This window comes from Thamnophis sirtalis, unplaced genomic scaffold (assembly GCF_051295495.1).
Source record: "Thamnophis sirtalis isolate CommonGarterSnake01/CBP01778 unplaced genomic scaffold, rThaSir2_p1.2 scaffold_6, whole genome shotgun sequence".
Lineage (NCBI taxonomy): Eukaryota > Metazoa > Chordata > Lepidosauria > Squamata > Natricidae > Thamnophis > Thamnophis sirtalis.
This window is the reverse complement of record NW_028261386.1, coordinates 82302479-82318435: the sequence shown is the minus strand read 5'-3', so window position 1 is coordinate 82318435 and position 15957 is coordinate 82302479. Positions and strand designations below refer to the sequence as shown.

Below are 15957 nucleotides of genomic sequence, written 5' to 3'. Positions count from 1 at the left end.
TAAATTAATACAATATCTAGAAGGGAACCCGTGAGTTATTCCTAGTCCAGTTAGGATGGTTTTGAGTATCTTTCACTGGACTTTTTTACTCAACCTTCAGAGTTGTCCAAGCTCTATACATACTGGCTCATGATTTCCCAAGAACATAGTAGCAATTAAATTGGCATCGTTCAACTTAATGTAACTTGGGGTCAGATTTTGCAATAGGATTTCAACTTGGGTATAAAACAAACAGGGTTAATTCTGGGAAAGAAGCCAGATCTTATTAAAGGTTGAAGAGCAATTTCAGAAAATTCCAGCTTCAGGAAGCCAAGAGGGCAAAACCCTCTAAGTGGGTGGTTCTAATCCCTTTGTGCTATTTGTTTTCAATTTTGTTCTTAACAAGAAGCGCTTGCTGCGTGGTGGACTTGTGATACCGCATTTGATATTCATTGATTATGATGTTTTCTTTATTAACTCCAGCTGTGGTAGCACTAATCTGTGTCCTGATAGGGATAATATTCAGAAACAGCAGGAAAACTCCCAAGACAGAACTGTGCACAACCAGCAAAAAGGCAGTACCTGGTCCATGGAGAGAAGAAGTCTTAAAAGATGGGACTGATTTACAGGCAGAGGAAGAAGGTATGAAGAACTATTCCTGGCTGTGAATTGGTGGGGAGGGTGGGGACAATTTGAAGTTCAACACATATGGAGAAGAGGTTGGGAAAGGCTGCTTTATACTAATGTTTAACTATTTGTGTTTTGGTATGAATCTGTAATTCCTATGCAACTGAAGAGCTGGAGTGCTTGAAGAAATGAAATACTGCTGGTATGGTGTCTGGTGATTTTGATGGACTCCAAGAGGAGACAAAAGTGGCAAAAGCAGCCTCCTAGCATGAAATTATATGTGGGAATGACCTTGAGAGACAGGAAGAAGAACCGCAACTTAGACAATAGTTTAATAAATAAAAGTTGAGTCTGAAAGAGGAGAGGTGATGAAAGTGTCTCAGAAGGAACCTTCCCTAGTTTTTGGAACAAAGGAAGTTTCTGTGAGAGCCAGGTTGGTGTAGTGGTTAAGGCATCATATTAGAAACTAGGAGACTGTGAATTCTAGTCCCGCCTTGGGCATGAAGTCCACAGGGTGACTGTAGGCTAGTCACTTTCTCTCAGTCTGAAAAACATTGCCAAGAAAACTGCAGGGACATGTCTAGGCAGTCTCCAAGAATCAAATATGATTGAACGGGAGGGGGTGGGGAACCCCTTACAATAAAGATAAAGTTGTTACTCTTTGTTATGCTTCTTTTTTTATTACCTTTCAAGGCTAACACAGCCTGAGATCCTCCTTTTTGGTTATGTAGAGTAATAACTGTAACTGATATAGGAAGCTGTGAAGCTGATCTGAGTTATGGAGAAAGAAAGCAGCTACAGTGTGCACGTTATTGACAAAAGTACTTTATCTCAACATGTTTATTGAGATGTATGTCCTCGAAAGTTCAATATAACGTATTCCTAGATGGAAGGCAATGGAATGTGCTTAATCACAAGTGAGGAGCTTTTCCATGATGTGCAAATAACTCGATACAGCTTTTATGCATGCCACATCTTTCCTGGTTTGATTTACTAAAAAGCCCAAAGACCTGTGAATTTTTCCAAACGCAGGATAGAAAGTGAAAGAAATGTCAAGCCAACCTGTTCTGATAGGGTATTATATATTCAAGGTTGGATGCCTTTCCAGAATGAGCATTACTGGTTCATGCAGGATTCCGGATTCTCTTGTCCAAAGGACTAATCCTAACACGGCTGGCTGTGTTGGGAGCAAAGCAGCCATATAAGCTTTACAAACTAGCCTTGGAAGAGAAAGCAAAATCTCAATACTACTCTTTCCTCAATTTGTCTGAAAGGAGAAAGGTTTCCATTGACTGGCTCTTGCTCTGGCCTGCACTTTCTCTGCTCTTTAATTGAATGGACCCATCAACTAATGTTCTTCTAATGTATTTCAGGAATTGGTCTTTTGTGGAATATCCTTATATTCGTTGCATAGGCACTGGGCCAAATATGCATTACATTTAAGAATAGTAAGAGTATGTAAATTCATGTGCCAAGATGATGTTAGAAAAAAATGTGGAAGAGGGAACCTTGACTTACAAGTTTTCTTCTCTTTCTCAGTAGTTTTCCTGGTTTGAGTTGTGAAGGTGGTAATAGAAACCTTTGCAATGAAGAAATGAGAGAACACTTTACTATTAACCAGAGCATACAAAAGATTTGCTAGACCAATTCTTAAATACAGCTCATATGCACTGGAACCCACAGTGCATATCGGACATTAATACAATTGAGCGAGTCCAGAGATATTCATGAGAAGAGTCCTCCACTCCACCGCTCACAACAGAATACTTTACGCCACCAGACTTGAAATTTTGGGTGTAGACAACTTAGAACTATGCTGCCTTTGGTCTGACCTAAGCATAGTACATAAAATTATCTACTACAATATCTGCCTGTCAATGACTACTTCAGCTTCAACCACAACAATACAGAAGCTTAAGGTAAACCGTACCAAACTCGATTGCAGAAAATACAACTTCAGCAACAGAGTGGTCAATGCCTGGAATGCGTTACATGACTCAGTGGTTTCTTCCCCAAATCTCCACAACTTTAACCTAAGACTGTCTACTGTTGACCTCACCCCATTCCTAAGAGGTCTGTAAGGGGCATGCATAAGCGCACCATTGTGCCTATCGTTCCTGTCCTAACAGCCCCATTTATAGTGTGCTGATTGGTGGGATGAAAACGCCATACTTGCATTCTGTGATTAGCTTTTAGTCATGCTCAGCCAGGTTGATAAAAGCCTGCAGTTCATTGCTTTTAAGCAACCGCATGGCTTGGGTGCGTTTAGAAGAGTGACTTAATAGCGTATGATGGCAGAGTCAAAAAAGTTAAAGCACTTTTTAAAATCCTGTCAGCATCCAAAGAAAACAATCTTGAGCACTATTTTCGAAACACTAAGTGGCAAGTGTTTTAGGATCATAAATTTTGCTCCTAGGGGCCCGTTTTGTTTTCCTATGTTTAACCCATGGATCATCTCACCCTCCTTTATATTGGGATAAGAAAGATATTTTCTTAAGGCTTTATGAACATTGATCACTTGGAATATAACAAATTATGGTTTATGGTTTATGGTTTATTATTTATAGGCCGCCCTTTTCCCTGAGGGGACTCAGGGCGGCTTACAATATATAGGGAGGGGAGTACAAGACAGTAAGACATAAAACAATACATAAGTAAAAATAGTACACAACATTCATCATTCGGGTGGGGACGGATTACGATCTTTATCCCCAGGCCTGACGGGATAGCCAGGTCTTGAGGGCTGTGCGGAAGGTCTGGACGGTGGTGAGGGTACGAATCTCCACGGGGAGATCATTCCAAAGGGTCGGAGCTACTACTGAAAAGGCTCTCCTCCGTGTAGTTGCCAGTCGACACTGACTGGCGGATGGAACTCGGAGGAGGCCTAATCTGTGCGATCTAATAGGTTGCAAGGAGGTAATTGGCAAATTAAATGGCAAAATAAGAAGCCCTTGTTAGGCACTAAACAAACAGCATGAGGAACATTGTATATCATTAGCCGCCTTCCTCCACTGATTCTTTTGTTTTGCAATTAAAGAAATGGGAAGTATTTCTTTCTGCCTCTTTTTACATGAAAGATATGAAATACATAGCTGAAATAATACATTCTTACACTATTTAGAAAAAAGAATGCGTTTTTCTGCATGTGTGAATGTACATACTCACTTTACATTTACAAACAATGTAAAGGGAGAAAATATTCTGCAGCTGCTAACATCTTTTATTTTCTTATGTACTTCTAAAACATTGCAAACTGCAGTTTCATCTGCAACAGTGTGCATAGATTTTTAAAATGATGCAAAAAATAAAATTACAGCTATCAGAGCATAAAACAACTATTCATCAGCAAACCAGCTATACTGAACAAAAAATCAAGGCAAACTGGGTTGAAAACATTTAAAAGGCAAAAAGGAGCCATTTGATTTGGTACCAAAGTAATATTAGCATAATCATCCCATTCCTAAATTAGTTGTTGCTTCAGTCAGCAGCAGGAGTGACACTTCCTTCATTCTCTTCCTCCTCCTCTACTCATTAGGATTGCCTGGAAGTGGATGAGTAAGGCCTGGACTACAGGATGGAAGTACGACTCTCGGGGTCTTTCTCAGTGCTTGCTGTTAACTCCCTTCATCCTTTTCTCATGAGACTTAGAGTCATGAGTGCTGCTGCAGGGAAGAAGCACTTATGTGACACCTCTCCTTTACTCCAACCTCAATAACCATAGCCAGGGAGGCTTAGCACTGGAGATCCATCACCTTTGAGGTAGCCATTACAATGTTTGCCTCAGGACACAGATGCAGTGTCTACTTACACGCCTTCTCTCAGATAAAGTTGGTGCCCAGAGATTGATCAGTCAAATACTTTCTATGGCAGGGAAGAAAAACCTGTTCTCTAGGTTTTTAATGTCTAGCTCCTACAAACCCATGTTTAGGCAAGCACAAATGAACTACTTGTAATACTTTCCATAGGCCATTCCTGGTCTACACTCATTTTAAGGCAATCATTGTGCAAGATTTTAGCTAGAATTGTTGTCGTTTCCTAGCTCTATATGGAGATGTCAGAAATTGAACTTGTCTTTTTCTGCATGCAGAGTATATTCATACTAACAGGTATGAAAAAATATTACTTCTGATAGTTTTCTATAAATATTACTTGTTTCCTCCAAAATTCTTTGTTGATTTACAGTTAGATGCAATAGTTAATACGGCCAAAGATTAGACTTTCCCCCCAAAATATAATTGAAATCCTTTATCCTGTTTTGTGTTTATTTTTTATTATTTCCTCCACCTTCTCCTAAAGATGACGATGAATGGAATGAATTCGCTCACATCCCTTTTTCAATAGAACGTTATTCTGAAGAAGACATGGTCAAAAGATCAAAGGATTTTTATGAGCTTCTCAAAAAGAGACGATCTGTTAGATTCATCAGCGATGAGCCAGTTCCAAGAGAAGTAATTGAAAATGTGATTAAAACCGCAGGTAGTACTCTTTGTAAATGGATTTCTTGGAAATGATTAAAATCTAGAGTAACCACTTTAGCGTCCTGTTATTTTTCAACTTCAAAAATATCAGTCTACCTAAAGGGATATTGTATGATACCTCCAGAGTGAATGTTAGTAAGAAAATGGTGCTATCTGGGAACTCAGTCTTCCTATAATAATTCAGTGTTAGTTTCAGTTTCTTTCAAAATCTCTCTCCCAACATGATAGATGATAGAGGGATAGATAGATGATGATGATGATGATAGACAGACAGACAGACAGACAGACAGAGGCTCTTTTCAATTTACCTCAATAATTCCCATTGCTGACACCCATACTGTTCATTTCACATAAGAAAAGAGCATGTATCTCAGCGATGAGTTGCTCCCAGATTGGGCAAACCAGCCCAGACACTTCTGCACATGCGCAGAAGGGTCGCGCACACACAAGCAAACCAGTAATAAAAAAATTGGAAACCCACCACTGATGTGTCCATATGGTAAAGTTAAGAGGGAAGTCTACCAACTTGAATTAAGATAAATACAATCCTTGCTTGTCACTCTGTACTTGTGTAAGCTGTTTCTCAGTTATAGCATAGGCTTTTAGTATAAAACATGTAGCCTCAGGAAGTACATCTCTAAGGTACAGTAACTATAGGGCAGCTCATATAAGATGAAATGTAAAATAAACAGCAGTGATAAGCATATGAATAAGATAAATAGTTGCAAGCCAAAGTTACCCTTTATATTGCCTCTATGATTCAAAGGAGGTGCCCACTTCCCCAAAGCTTTTTCTTCTATGAACAGAATGCCTTTCTGAAGATCATGATCCATTATTTTATTAAAATTAGCTTTGTTGTTTCATGTTGGGGCAACACATTTACATGATCAAAAGTTTTAATCAATTGGAGTTAATCTAGTAAATTATCTGACTGACTGATGTAATCTTAGCACAGTTGGTTAGTTATATCCCAGTTCCAAAAGTGATGATGCATAAAGTTGTGATGTCTACTTTTTCTTTTATTAGCAGATCATTGGGTAGCTTTCTTTTTTAATCCAAATATTTCCTTTTTATTCAATTAAAGGAACATCTCCTAGCGGGGCACATACTGAACCTTGGACCTTTGTGGTTGTCAGTGATAAAGAAGTAAAGCATAAAATCCGGGAAATCATTGAAGAAGAGGAAGAAATGAACTACATGAAAAGGATGGGAGACAGATGGGTTAATGACTTAAAAAGGATGAGGTATCAATAGGATAATTGCTGCAACATGGAAGGAGTGATCATTATGTTCTTTAGGTTATGGATATAAGTATCAATTAAAATCCAGCCTATTAGTGTCATTTTTTTCCTGAGTACAAATACATATTCATAAAGATTATCTTTTGTCATATACATCCATTCATACAATCATTTCATTATATACAATCTAATTAATCACGAAATAAATTTATTTTTATTTTAATCCTGAAATTATGGTTAGCACATTTCTAAAATGGTACCAAGCCCCCACTATATATATTTTCTATCAGGTTTGAAAATACATTTCAGGCTGTTTATGCTTTTAAATATATCTCTTTCCAGTATATATTTTTTCTTAAACAAACCAAATTCTGCTTCATTTCTCACCCGGCATTTTTATGGCAAGCAATTTATTGCAACTGTGATTGAAACAGTACAAGTCAAAGATGTGTTGTCCCAGCCAAGGTGCTGAACACAATGCAAGGAGTTTTATTTTAAGTAGAAAAATAGTAGGTGTTATATCTGGCAGCTTTCAAAAGGTTTTCTGAAAGGTTTTCAGGCAGACTTTTATTGTATAATACATGTACATTTTATAACTACTGCAAATATTTAATGCTAAACAGCTGTTTAATAATGACTCTTTCTTAGGACAAACTGGATCAAAGAATATTTGGATAGCGCTCCATACTTGATTCTCATTTTCAAGCAGGTGTATGGAATACTTCCAGATGGGAAAAAGAAAACTCACTACTACAATGAGATCAGTGTTTCTATTGCGTGTGGCATCCTTCTTGCTGCCTTAGAGGTATGCTTGCAATTTGGGTAAGAGGAAGAGCACAAAGAAATATAATCAAGGTGGAGGATTATGTACCACCATTGTTTCTTTGTTGTTGTTGTTTTTAGAAAAAAACTGCTTTCACTATATGTTTTATCTTAGACTACATATCTGGGCAAAAAGAGGAATTGGTTCTGCCTTAATGAAAAGGTATTTTAGGCTGCACACAATATTTGAAAGAATATGCAGTCTGTTGTAATCTTGGGAGATTGAGGATTTTCATTTAAATCTATTGAGCAAGTTTAGAGCAAAGTTAACATACTAAAATTCCATCACAATCTGCCAATGTAATATGATATAAGCACATTTATTCTGAACACTTAATTTATATTGTATATGTTTCAGCTTGAACACTGCAATAGCAATGGGCCCTTTGTTTCAGTGGACTGGGCTTTCTCTAAATTGTTCTCTATTTTTAAAAAAATAAAATAAGACTAAGCATACAGATTTGTGTAAGGCATATTTGGGACTTATCCCTACTTTAAGATACTCAGACTGATTTATGGATTTATAATGATACTGAATTATGAAGAGTACTGAAAGTGATTTAATGACCATCATAGCTGAGATAAATTTAAAATCTTATTTATTCATATTAGAGTAGTTCATAAAGAGATTAATATATTGAAATACTGCAATAATTGCCAAAAGCAAGATGTGTTTGCAAAAAAACTCAATTCTTGCTAGACTAATGTTACCTAATTTTTTTGATTGCGTAGTATTTAGTAGATTGTGGAATGCTATAATTTTAATATATCTTGATTTGAACAAAGCATTTGTTGAACTACTCTAGGACATTCTGATTAACAGTTAAGTGTAAATAAATGATTCAGTAAAGTCTATGATAGAACAATTAAGTGGATATATTGCTGTTTGAAAGTAATACTCAAGAACTACAGTTAATAGGTGTTTATTAAATTTAAAAATAAACGATTGACATAAGGATCAACCCCAAATTCTGTAGTTTTTATATTTTTACTAATGGTTTGAATGAAGAAGTGCGAAGAATACCTATCAAATTTGTAGATTATCTAAAATTGAGTGCAGTGCAATAGCTAATGCCCCAGAAATAGAATTCAGAACACTCTTGATATGTTAGAAAACTGTAATATCTAACAGGACTAAGATCTAATTTATTTAAGATCTAACACATCAAGTATGTTTCAAGGAAGAAAGGCAGGACTCATTTTCTATCATTGTAAAATTCAGGCACAAAACAGTGAATTTCAGTAATAAGAAAGCAGATTCCAATTACATTTTGTGGGCGAGGAATCCAAGCCATAATAGTTTAACATCAAAACTACTTGGCTTTCCTTTGCTAGATGGGTTCAGATGGAAGCCAGACAAAGACAGATTTTTTTTTAGTTACCTGCACTGAGTGAAAGTTTGACTCAGGGGTGAAATCAACTTACCTTCGCTACCAGTTAGCAAATGTGCGCGCATGTGCCACCTCCGGACATGTGAAGGACCTTACGAGCATGCGCAGAGCTTAAAAAAATGGGATGTGATGAAGTCCAGGTGGGTGGGCGGAACCTCCTGCCATCGGCACTACCGGTTTGCCTGAACTGGATAGAACCGGTCCAATTTCACCCCTGATTAGACTCAATAAAAAGCCACTTTGTCGACTTCCGGTGGGCGGAGCCTGACAGGGGGTTGTTATCTTTAACAGCTCTGGAATCTTGGTGTCGTTAATCTGTCTAAACAGCAATCTATCAAGCTGTTTGACAGTTTATTTACCCTCTCTTCGGGCTTAGAAGAGAGAGATGACAAGCTATGCATCGGAAGCTCTCCAACTAGCCCTTTCAGCCTAAACACTGGGAGGAAGGGGGAAGGCACCGGCTGCAGCATAGCAGCTCCGAGCCAGGATTCATTCTGCCTTTTGTTGCAGAATGAAGGTTTTCTCTCATCCTCAGCACAAATGATTTATTGTGGTCTTCAAGCCGAGCTGAACCAATATTGGTGAACATCTAATTGTATGTATAAATCCTTAGCTCCATCTGCAAAGAATTCCTTCTGCTAATTAATTGCTGAAGGTTCTATGAAAAATGGCGCCGAGCTGTGTAGGAGGGGCGTGACTTGGATAGAATTTTTGCGAAGCCTAAAAGTGATGTATTACTAAGAAATGATTTATTATCAAACCAAATAGCAATTACTGCATAAACGGACTGCTTGGATTTTTTTAACTGACTAAAGAAGATTAAATTTGAGATGGCTTCTAAGCAAAAAATTTTCCCCCTCCCCCCGCATCAAAAAGTGCCGGAAATTCACCAGCACCTTCTGCTAAAATACAATCATTACTCCCTTCCACTTCTGCAGGGGACCCCCTGACAAGGGAAATTCGATGTGGAATTAATCAATAAGGAATTAATCGATGTGTTAAACATCATGCTGTTACGATGGAAGCAAAACTTAAGGAAGAGATAGCTGCTTCTAACAAACAGATGTCTGAAGAACTTATGACATGTAACCAAATGATTAGAGGGGACTTTCTGATGGCTCTGAATTCGCTAGCTGGTTATGCATATGGCCTTGAAGAAAAGTTAGAAGATTTTAGTGACTCTAATACGAACTTGGTAATGAAGATGGAGGCGGTCCAGCAAAAGGTTAGCGATGCAGAAAATGAAATCATAATGCTACAGTATAGGCAAATGGAATTTGCTTTAAGGATAAGGGGCCTCCCTGAAAATACACAAGAGAACTTGAAACAGACTCTCTCTGAAGCCTTCGACCTGATGGCGGGAAGGTCAGGAGGGAATCTTGATTGGCAAATCGAAAAGGTTTATCGCATTAATTCCTCGCTGGCAAAACAAAAACAATTACCAAGAGATATAGTGGTCTACTTCGCCACTAGAGATGTGAGAAATACAATATTACAGGAATCCCACAAAAATAAGCTTCAAATCGGGGGTCGGGAGGTGACTGTCTTGAAGGAGATACCACCTAAAATGCTGAGATCTAGGAAAGACTATGCCTTTTTAGTTGAAGAGCTTAAAAATCACCAGATACAGTTTAGATGGGATGCACCAGCTGGCATCGCATTTAGCTACCTTGGAAAAAGACATCGCCTCAATACAGTGTGGAAGGCACAAGATTTCTACACCAACGTACTGAAGGGTGGACAACCCTCTTCCTCTAGATCTAGACAAAGAGAAAAAGAAGGATATGATGGAAAGCAAACCACTCAAGTATTAACAAGGGGGGATCAACTTGTTCTCTCAGAGGTACAAGAAGCTAAAGAACAAAGACAAGACCATGTGGTTACTAGACGAATGGAACAGGAATTAAGAAAGCAACGTACACAAGCCACCATTCAGGAGCATACAGGTGTTACATCAGAAACAGTGGGAGGAACTAGGCCAAAGGTTAAATTCCAAGATGTTCAGATGGCTATTAAAAAGTTTCAGGGGGCTAATGATGGTAACTAAGCCTCTAATATGGAATGTTAAGCGATTGGATCAATTTAGCAGGGGATGGAGTGCTCAGTATTGAAGGGTATGATTTGGTATATGGCTGCTTGTTTACTGTATAATAAAGAGGTGGGTGAGAATTTTAAAGGTCATGTTCTGGGGAATGCCTTGCTACGGGTTGGGAAAAAACATCAGTATAAATTAAATGACATGGTAGACTTATAAAAAGGTTAAGGTATTCTGGACAAAAATATGATGGATTATGCAAAATGTTCTAAAAAAAAAGTATAAAGTTTACCCCCACCTATTTTTTGTTATGTATAATTACTGACTGTACAGCAGTAGAGATTAACTTGACTTTGCATTTGATAACTGCAGCTAGATTGTTGGTGGCGCAATACTGGAAAAAGGAAGATTTGTCTACTATCCAGGAATGGACATTGAAAATCACAAACTTAGCAGAGATGGCTAAAATATTTGCATATCTCAAGGATAATTCAAACAAGAGATATAAACGAGACTGGGAAAAATGGATTGACTATACTCAAAATAAATATGGGTCTAGGAAATTTCAGATAGCTTATGATTAAGATCAGAAATGATACAAATTGTTTATAGTTAGCCTAGCAAGGAGGAACTAAGCTCAATTCAAAGATATTATCAACTTTCTACTTTTTCTTTAAGTATATATTAAACTGTTTTTGTGAAAGATTTATACCTTGTATTGGTTCTGGGAAGTCAGGGTGGGGGAAGGTTGGGGGGGTTGGGGGGGAGGGAGGGAGGGAGTGGAGTTTACTAAGTTGGAAGAGGAGTGATGTTGGATGATTGTACATGTATACTGCTATTTTTTTCTTTTTTATGTATATTGAAATGGAATTATAAATACCATCAACACAAAGGGAGTTTGCTCAGAAGCTGAAATACACCAAGTGAATTAGAGGAAGAGTGGGAAGCAGAGGAGAGAAGAAAGATAGGAAGAGAGGGATAGGAGTGAAGGTGAAGGGGGAAGATGAGGTGTATAAGGAGGAGTGGTAAGGGGAGAGAGGAGAAGGAGAAAGGAAGGGGAAGTAGAGTAGAAAATGATGGAAGGAAGACAGGATATAGAAAGGGGGAGGAGAGAGGGGGAAGAAAGTGTTGGATAAGGTATAAATATGGTGTATGGAGAGCAGAAGAGCCAATAACTGGGTTTTTCTTTTCTTTTTTCTTTGGTAGTTGATGGTAAGATGAATTGATGTAAGTACTTAATAATAAAACATGATATTGACTATGTAATAGTATACATGTGATTATATGTTATGAAAATGGAAAATAAAAACTTTCTATGGAAAAAAAATTAAAAAGCCACTTTGAACTTCATTGCTCTATCCAGTTCTATTGCAAAATTTGGCTCTTCAATAGGTTTCCCATGTGTCCTCAAAGAAAAGCAAAATTTGTAGTTTTTGAACGATAGCTTCACATGACAAGACTTATGGTATGAGTTGTGAGTGTTTGCCCCTCGCTAAAAGGAGAAACAAATAACAAGAATTATGTATATGGTGAAACAATGAAATATTTCATATAATCTTTTATGCATAGGTTTTATAGACTACAATCCATTTCATCAGAAAGCCACACTATAATAATTTGCTTGTCTTTGTATTATATGATTCTGGGGTTTTAGCAACAGGCCGAATCCCTTTGGAATTAAATATAGCACACGTTGCAATATATATTACAAATTGACGTGTGCATTATTAAAATGCCTGAATAAATATGTATGGACATAAGATGATGATTATCTTATGAATTCTATTTGACTAAAGAACAGGTAATTTTGTATTAACCTGAACAGAAAATAATTGTGTTGCATCATAAATGTATATTATACAATTATGAAAATATATCAATATTGAAACATTTATAATTGCAGTACTTATACTTTCTGAAGAGATTATGCATGTTCAAGCATATACTTGCCTTAGATAATCATATACTTACCTATCTATTATCTATGAATCTATCTAATCATTTGTACAATTGTTTGTATGCCACCTACAGCAAACCATATAGCAGTGGTTTGCTATATAAGAACATACAAACATTAAACATTTATAACAAATCACTAACACTGGTTCTCTCCACAAAATCCTTAAAACGTTGTTTCAGTTTGACAGCCATCTTAAACAGGAAAAGGATCTCTTAGGCTGAGGGACAAGGTATTCCAGAATGAAATATTGTGGTGAAAACTTGAACATGTAGGTTCTTCAGAGATTTATAGAGCATGAACAAGGTGGATAAAGAATGCTATTCTGATACAAAGTTTTCATATTTTGTTCTCTTTTTGCTTTTAGAATGTGGGCCTGGTGACAGTTACTACTACTCCACTGAACTGTGGCCCACGCTTGAGAGTTTTGCTTGAGCGCCCACCAAATGAAAAGTTGCTTCTGCTGCTGCCAGTTGGATATCCCAGTAAAGACGCCACTGTGCCAAACTTCTCCAGAAAGCAACTGAATGACATTTTGGTGGTTATATAACCCTGAACACTTTGGAATATACTTTGATATAAGAACCACCTGAAGAACACTTGTTCTCCTTGATTATTGCTGTAACTCTGCATCAGTGGTGGGATTCAAATAATTTAACTAATGGTTCTCTGCCCTAATGATCAGCTGGGTAGGTGTGGCTCGGTGGTCATGTGACCATGTGGGCGTGGCCAACTCAAATCACTCACATTGATGGGTGCTTCGCCTTAGCTGTTACAATGTAATAAGGGTTAACCAAAGACACAATTTCTGTAAGCAGGGCAATAAAGATTAGGCTAGAAACAACACCAGAATATTTCTTTCCTGCCTTCCAGACAGGATTAGCCCTGTAAAGTGTGGAAAAACAAAGTGAGATTTCTTCCAACAAACAGTTCTCTGAACTGCCTAGAAAGTTAACAACTGGTTCTCCTGAATAAGTGCGAACTGGCTGAATCCCACTACTGCTCAAATAAACAGAAGTGTTTTTGCATCTAAATGTGAATCTATGTGCATGTTTCTTCAGATGTCTCCAGGTACCTTAAAAGTTATAATAAAGAGAATATAAGCAATGGAATATAATAGTGAACAATCAAAATGTGATTAGAATAGTCATTAATGAGTATTATTAGTTATTCCAAGGAAAAAGCTGTAGTGAGATTTTAGTGACTTTACTCAACTGAGTTTCTAATTATATTTTCATTTAACTTACATTTACTTTCTTAATATTTTGAAGGATTTGATTTATGCTGTGCTGTGCTGTGCTGTGCTGTGTGTGTGTGTGTGTGTATCCACAGTTCCTTCCCTGCGGCTTGGTTCAAAGATGGCTCAATCACTGTTCTTCAAAAATTGATTTTTTTCTCTTTTTTATTATGAAAAAAGACCTCACTAAATTTATCAATATTTCTATATTAGAATCCTACATTTCTTTACAGGATCTTAAGAAAGGGCCCATCCCTTTCTCTGCACTGATTTTATCTCCTTAAATTGAGGTGATGCTTCAAACTAAGCGGGAATGTGAACTTCAATCTGCCCTTTCTACCATTATAGTGCATCAGTTCCAGGGGTGGGTTCCTGCCAGTTCTAACCTCTTCTATAGAAGAGGTTCCACAAATGTACCATGCTGTTTAGAACCAGTTCCAGCTCCCTTCCCCCTCCTGTCTGCACCACGCTTGCCCCGACCACCACTCACTGATTGGCTGGCTCACCCCGCCCACCTCTAAGAGTCCTATCTAAACCTTAAAGTATTAAAGCTGTCAAGTTTGAACATCTGGGTTTTTTTTCTAAAGGGTTAGGGGTGCAAGGATCTTGTAACTTGACAGCTTTAAGACTTGTATGCTTCAATACCAGAGTTCCTGAGCCAATATGACTGGAGGAGGAATTGATGTTTAGATGTTTGTTTAGATGTTTATTAACATTTGTATGCCGCCCTTTTCCCTGAGGGGACTCAGGGCGGCTCACATAAAATCAGGGAGGGGGAATACAAATAATGACGTAGACACATATAATAAAAGTAATAAGCAACATACATTCATCATTCGGGAGGGGCGGCTATCCTTATCCCCAGGCCTGACGGGCTAGCCAGTTCTTGAGGGCTGTGCGGAAGGCCTGGATGGTGGTGAGGGTACGAATCTCCACGGGGAGTTCATTCCAAAGGGTCGGGGCTACTACTGAGAAGGCCCTCCTCCTTGTAGTTGCCAGCCGGCACTGGCTGGCCGATGGAATACGGAGGAGGCCCAATCTGTGAGATCTAATTGGTCGCAGGGAGGTAATTGGCAGAAGGCGGTCTCTCAAGTATCCAGATCCACTACCATGCAGGGCTTTATGGGTGACTAATAGCACCTTGAAGCGCATCCGGAGATCGACAGGTAGCCAGCGCAGCTCGCGGAGGATAGGTGTTATGTGGGTGAACCGAGGTGCACCCACAATCACTCGCGCGGCCGCGTTCTGCACTAACTGAAGTCGCCGGATGCTCTTCAAGGGCAGCCCCATGTAGAGCACATTGCAGTATTCCAGCCTAGAGGTCACAAGGGCCCGAGTGACTGTTGTGAGCGCCTCCCGATTCAGGTAGGGTCGCAACTGGCGCACCAGGCGAACCTGGGCGAATGCCCCCCTGGTCACAGCCGTCAGGTGGTGGTCAAACGATAGCTGTGGATCCAGGAGGACTCCCAAGTTGCGAACCCTCTCTGAGGGGTATAAAATTTGACCCCCCAGCCTGAGTGATGGAATATTGGTCGAATCTTTGGGAGGGAAGCACAACAGCCACTCGGTCTTTTCTGGGTTGAGCACAAGCTTGTTAACCCTCATCCAGTCCATAACGGCTCCAAGGCCTCGGTTCATCACGTCTGCCGCTTCATTGAGTTGGCACGGGGCGGACAGATACAACTGGGTATCGTCCGCATATTGATGGTATCTAATCCCGTGCCTACGGATGATCTCTCCCAGCGGTTTCATGTAGATGTTGAATAGTAGGGGGGATAAGACCGAGCCCTGAGGCACCCCATATGTTAGGGGCCTAGGGGACGATCTCTGCCCCCCCACTAACACCGACTGCGACCTGTCCGAGAGGTAGGAGGAGAACCACCGCAACACGGTGCCTCCCACTCCCACCTCCCGCAGTCGTCGCAGAAGGATACCATGGTCGATGGTATCGAAAGCCGCTGAGAGGTCAAGGAGGACCAGGATGGAGGAGTGTCCTCCATCTCTGGCTCTCCAGAGATCATCGCTCAATGCGACCAAAGCGGTTTCTGGGAGTTGAAGCCCACAAGTCTTAAGCTGTCAAGTTTGAACACCCCTGGGTTTTTTTCTAAAGGGTTAGGGGTGCAAGGGTCTTGTAACTTGATAGCTTTAAGCCTTGCGTGCTTCAAATGCCAGAGTTTCTAAGCCAACATT

At 39.1% G+C, this 15957-nt stretch overlaps 1 protein-coding gene across 1 annotated transcript; it reads left to right on the top strand.

Annotated features, from left to right (window-relative positions):
• Positions 1-375: 375 nt before the first annotated feature.
• On the top strand, positions 376-14384 carry IYD (iodotyrosine deiodinase). The gene is made up of 5 exons (XM_014069640.2): positions 376-621; positions 4903-5082; positions 6169-6328; positions 6974-7130; positions 12898-14384. The coding sequence occupies exons 1-5, from the start codon at positions 438-440 to the stop codon at positions 13078-13080; spliced, it is 864 nt and encodes a 287-aa protein (XP_013925115.2). The 5' UTR covers positions 376-437; the 3' UTR covers positions 13081-14384.
• Positions 14385-15957: the final 1573 nt, after the last annotated feature.